Genomic DNA, 3,980 nt, shown 5'->3' with positions numbered 1-3,980 from the left:
TTAATATTATTATTTTTTGCTCTTAATTAAGTTAAATGGATGTTTTTAATAAAATTCACAAATATTTCCAAACAACATTGCAAATTGCATCAAAATAAAATCCTTATCATTAATGGCCATCGCTTTATTTTCAAAATGTCGTCTTTGTAAGTTATTGTTTGGGTTTTGTAAATAATTTATCGCGGCATTTTTACATTACTGCGCTCAAGCCGCAGGCTCAGCAAGGCATGTGGAAAATAAACAAAAGTGATTTCAAGCTTCTAAAAGCCATAACGACTGTTTAAAACGATATAATGATCATGTTTATGATAAAATTTAAGTAGCTGGACGCCTTTATGATAAGATAATTTAAAATGAAAGTTAATAATTTAGGAATTTGATTAAAGCAACTTTTAGGAAACACAAGCTTATAAAGCTAGGATCTTAAGGGATAAGACAATGGCCGATAAATTGATGTACATCTTCAATGGTGAAACACAATTAGTGGTGGAACCGTTTGGACACTCATTAATATTAATTAACCATTAAAAATTAAGTCCCTAAAGTTGTAAAGCGCCAACAAATAAAAAAAACGTTAGTAAAAAACTTTGGGGTCTAGTGTAATAATAAGCCTAATTTTCCATCTCCTTCCTTCAAGAATATAATATTTATCATGATATATTTTAAGCAAAATTGATAATTATTCATAAGCTTAGTTTCAGCTTTTATTTATTGTCATTTAACAATTTATGTTGTTTTCAGATCACAAGAAAATATGTAAAATTAACAATCTCCAAAAGATAATATTGTATCTAATTTAATGACAGTAGTTGAATTTCCTGTTAAGCATACTTCAAGTTAAAAATGTCGACGGTGACAGAAGATGATATCGAGCTGAAAGACATGGTGACGCAGCTACTCGACAGCAATGGAGTTCTCAACAAGCTGAAAGCACAACTGCGCGCTCATGTTTATTCGGCCCTTGAATCAGGCATGGTGAAAGAAATGATTAAAATAGCGATGATTTTTTATGAATTTTGATAACACATATATCCAATATTGGAAAGAAGTACGTGCCATGTTCTATTGTTTATTTTATTTCTTTGTGCTTTTCTTATGATATGGTCGTCAAGCCGCTGGACCCAATGGTTCTGTATTTAAGGTGATCCTTGATAGGTTTAGGTAGTTAATTAAGTTATCCTTATTTGTTGGAAATGCCTATTTATTGCAGCGAATATTTTCTTTATACTAAAGTTAACTTTCTATGAATATGAAATATGAAGTTTATAAAATTGTTACGCCTACACTTACTCATTTCTTTAACTATATTTTACAGGACAAGTAAATCCCAAATCTAAGCTGCTGAATCCTGCTCTAAAAGAATTTCAAAACTCCACATCAGGACGGCTAGTTCTATGTTTAGTCCGAGAATTTCTGGAATTTTTCGAGCTGGATTTTACGTTGGCCGTTTTTGACCCTGAGACGAACATGGGGAAAGAATTGAGACATCGTAATAGATCAAAATTGATTGATAGTCTTGGTTTGACAGAGTTAGTTGATCCTAAAGTTCCGCTGATATCAGAAATAATGCGTCTATCAAAGGCAAGATATTTACCATTGGAAAGCAGAACAAGAACTTTGATAGGGCATAGTTGCTTTATACTTCATAGGTCAATAACTAAATAATCTTAAATTATTAACTAATACAGTATGAAATAGTACATATGATTTTCTTATGAACAATGTGTCATTATTCCTTAAAAGTTTTGTGTATCCTATTATATAAAGTACAAAGGGTTTCTTTTGTCTGAAGCTTTAAGATTTCAATAAAAACTTAACTGATTAAGTTCTCCTTCATAGGGAAGCTTCGCATAGGTCCGGGATGGTTTTAAGGTATTTTATTTTTAGATTTTATCTTTGGGTTTGTTTTAGGCTATTTTTATTTACTTATATCTTCCCCTTTAAATACAGAGCCTCCTCGTATTATTTTATTATATCTGCATTCAAATTTCCTTTTCTTAACCTTTGGTAAATATATTTGAATAAAGGTATCTGTGTTAAAATCAGAAAGTCCAACACCTACCGAGATCTCAGAGGAGGATGACCGATCTCTCAACCAGCCATCCATAGCCCATGACCAGTCAAATAACTCCCAGGGTAACGATGGCGCATATAGCAGCTATAAAAACTGGATGCCTGATGAGGACCAAAGCATTACCCCTGACCTTTATCTAAATCTTCAACCTTTAAGTAACAAAAAAGAGGACTCGAAACTGCTATCACCTAAAAATAAGGTTGTTTCTGCTTTATCATTTGATTCAAAGGAATTATCCATTTCTTTAGATGAGGTAGGAGAAAAAGAAAGGACAAGGAAGATAAGTTTCAGAGCAGAAAAAGACGTGGAAATAAAAAGTGATAAAATTGAATCAGATATCAAAGAATCTAAAACTTCAGAGACCCAAAAACCATTATCATTGCTGGGCGACCTTCCTGCTTTGGGGTTAGGCTCTGAAAATTCTAGATTAGGAGATTTACCTCCCCTCGGTGGTGGCCCAAGAGGTGAATTGCCACCTTTATTAGGAGGTAGAAGGAAAGAGCTACCTTCACTTTCATTAGGCAAAGAATTATCCCCACTGAAAAACAAAGAATCTCATTTGTTAGATTTAAGCAGGGGAAGCCTTGAAAAAACATTATCAAAAGACAGTGATAATGATGAAAAAAGTGACAAGGACAACAAGGAACAAGACAAGGAAAATGATTATTCAGTCAGTGAGAATATTTCAGAGGAGTTGGATTCATTTTCCAGCCAATCGAACGCTGAACAGTTTACCAAAGACGAGAATGTTATAAATTCTGATACAAGTCTGAAAGCAGATCATGTGGAATCTTTGTGATATGTACGGTATAAAGTATTTTAGGCAGACAGAAAAAATGATACAAAATATAAAAACTACAAAATCATTTTAATTTTATCTATAATATAATCCATTTATGATGTATCTTGCTTTTATTATAGGTATTATACATTCGTTTTCGAATTATTATTCTGGACTTTATCATGCCGCACAATCATAAATAACATACCTATGCAATTTATTATGAGATTGGTTTTTGTTATCACTAATGTGTCATAAGCATTTATTTCACCTTATATTTTTATGAATCTCTATGTTTTTATTAGTAGCGAAGCTACTCTATAATTCGAAATGTCCGTCCGTCCGTCTGTCTGTCCGTCCGTCTGAGACAAAGTTGGGGAAACGTGATTTTCTCGGCTCCTATAAAAGGTAGACAGCTGAAATTTTTAGTGAAGATTCTTATAACATATGCCCATCTAATCTATACATTGTTTTGTTCATCTGTCTGTTATTTGGGGTGCTAGATCGATTCCTAGATTTTTATGTTTTTGTGATTTTCTCAACTCCTTTTTAAGATAATAGGCTGAAATTTTCAGGGATTGCTAAAATTTACATTCTAAATATTTGTCTTAAGTTTTATTGCGATTTTTCATTTATGAGGGTGCTAGATCGATTCCTAGATTTTTAGGTTTTCTATAGTTTTCTCGATTACTATTCAGGATTTGCGGCTGAAATTATCAGGGATTGAATATGCTCATATTCTACACATTTTTTATCAAGTTTCATTAAGATTTGTCTATAAATTGCGGTGCTAGATCGATTCCTAGATTTAAAATTTTTGTCATATTTAAGGTTGGGTGATTTTTAAGTTTTCCTGATTTCCCTATTTTATCAAGATTACTGTTTATTGTATGACACTTCTTTATAGTAATTTTTCCCGATATTAATTCATAATTGTTGAGCTTCGCTACTTATGGATGTTGTCATCCTTGTTTATTTATCTAACCATTGTACGATAAAAATTGCATTTAAAAGAAAAAAATGATCTCACTATCTACTATGTATTGAATATAATTTACCTATATATTTTTGCACTTTTATAACTATTGTATGTTATTTATATAATATTTACAAATCACTGAACTA

General features: G+C 31.8%; 1 protein-coding gene across 1 annotated transcript; it reads left to right on the top strand.

Annotated features, from left to right (window-relative positions):
- Positions 1-802: 802 nt before the first annotated feature.
- Positions 803-3,153, top strand: LOC145314050 (uncharacterized). The gene is made up of 3 exons (XM_080153790.1): positions 803-970; positions 1,316-1,581; positions 2,028-3,153. The coding sequence occupies exons 1-3, from the start codon at positions 844-846 to the stop codon at positions 2,871-2,873; spliced, it is 1,239 nt and encodes a 412-aa protein (XP_080009916.1). The 5' UTR covers positions 803-843; the 3' UTR covers positions 2,874-3,153.
- Positions 3,154-3,980: the final 827 nt, after the last annotated feature.

This window comes from Acartia tonsa, chromosome 3 (assembly GCF_053477335.1).
Source record: "Acartia tonsa isolate MP-2025a chromosome 3, ASM5347733v1, whole genome shotgun sequence".
NCBI lineage: Eukaryota > Metazoa > Arthropoda > Copepoda > Calanoida > Acartiidae > Acartia > Acartia tonsa.
The sequence above is the reverse complement of the archived record's forward strand: the minus strand, read 5'-3'. Positions and strand labels throughout refer to the sequence as shown.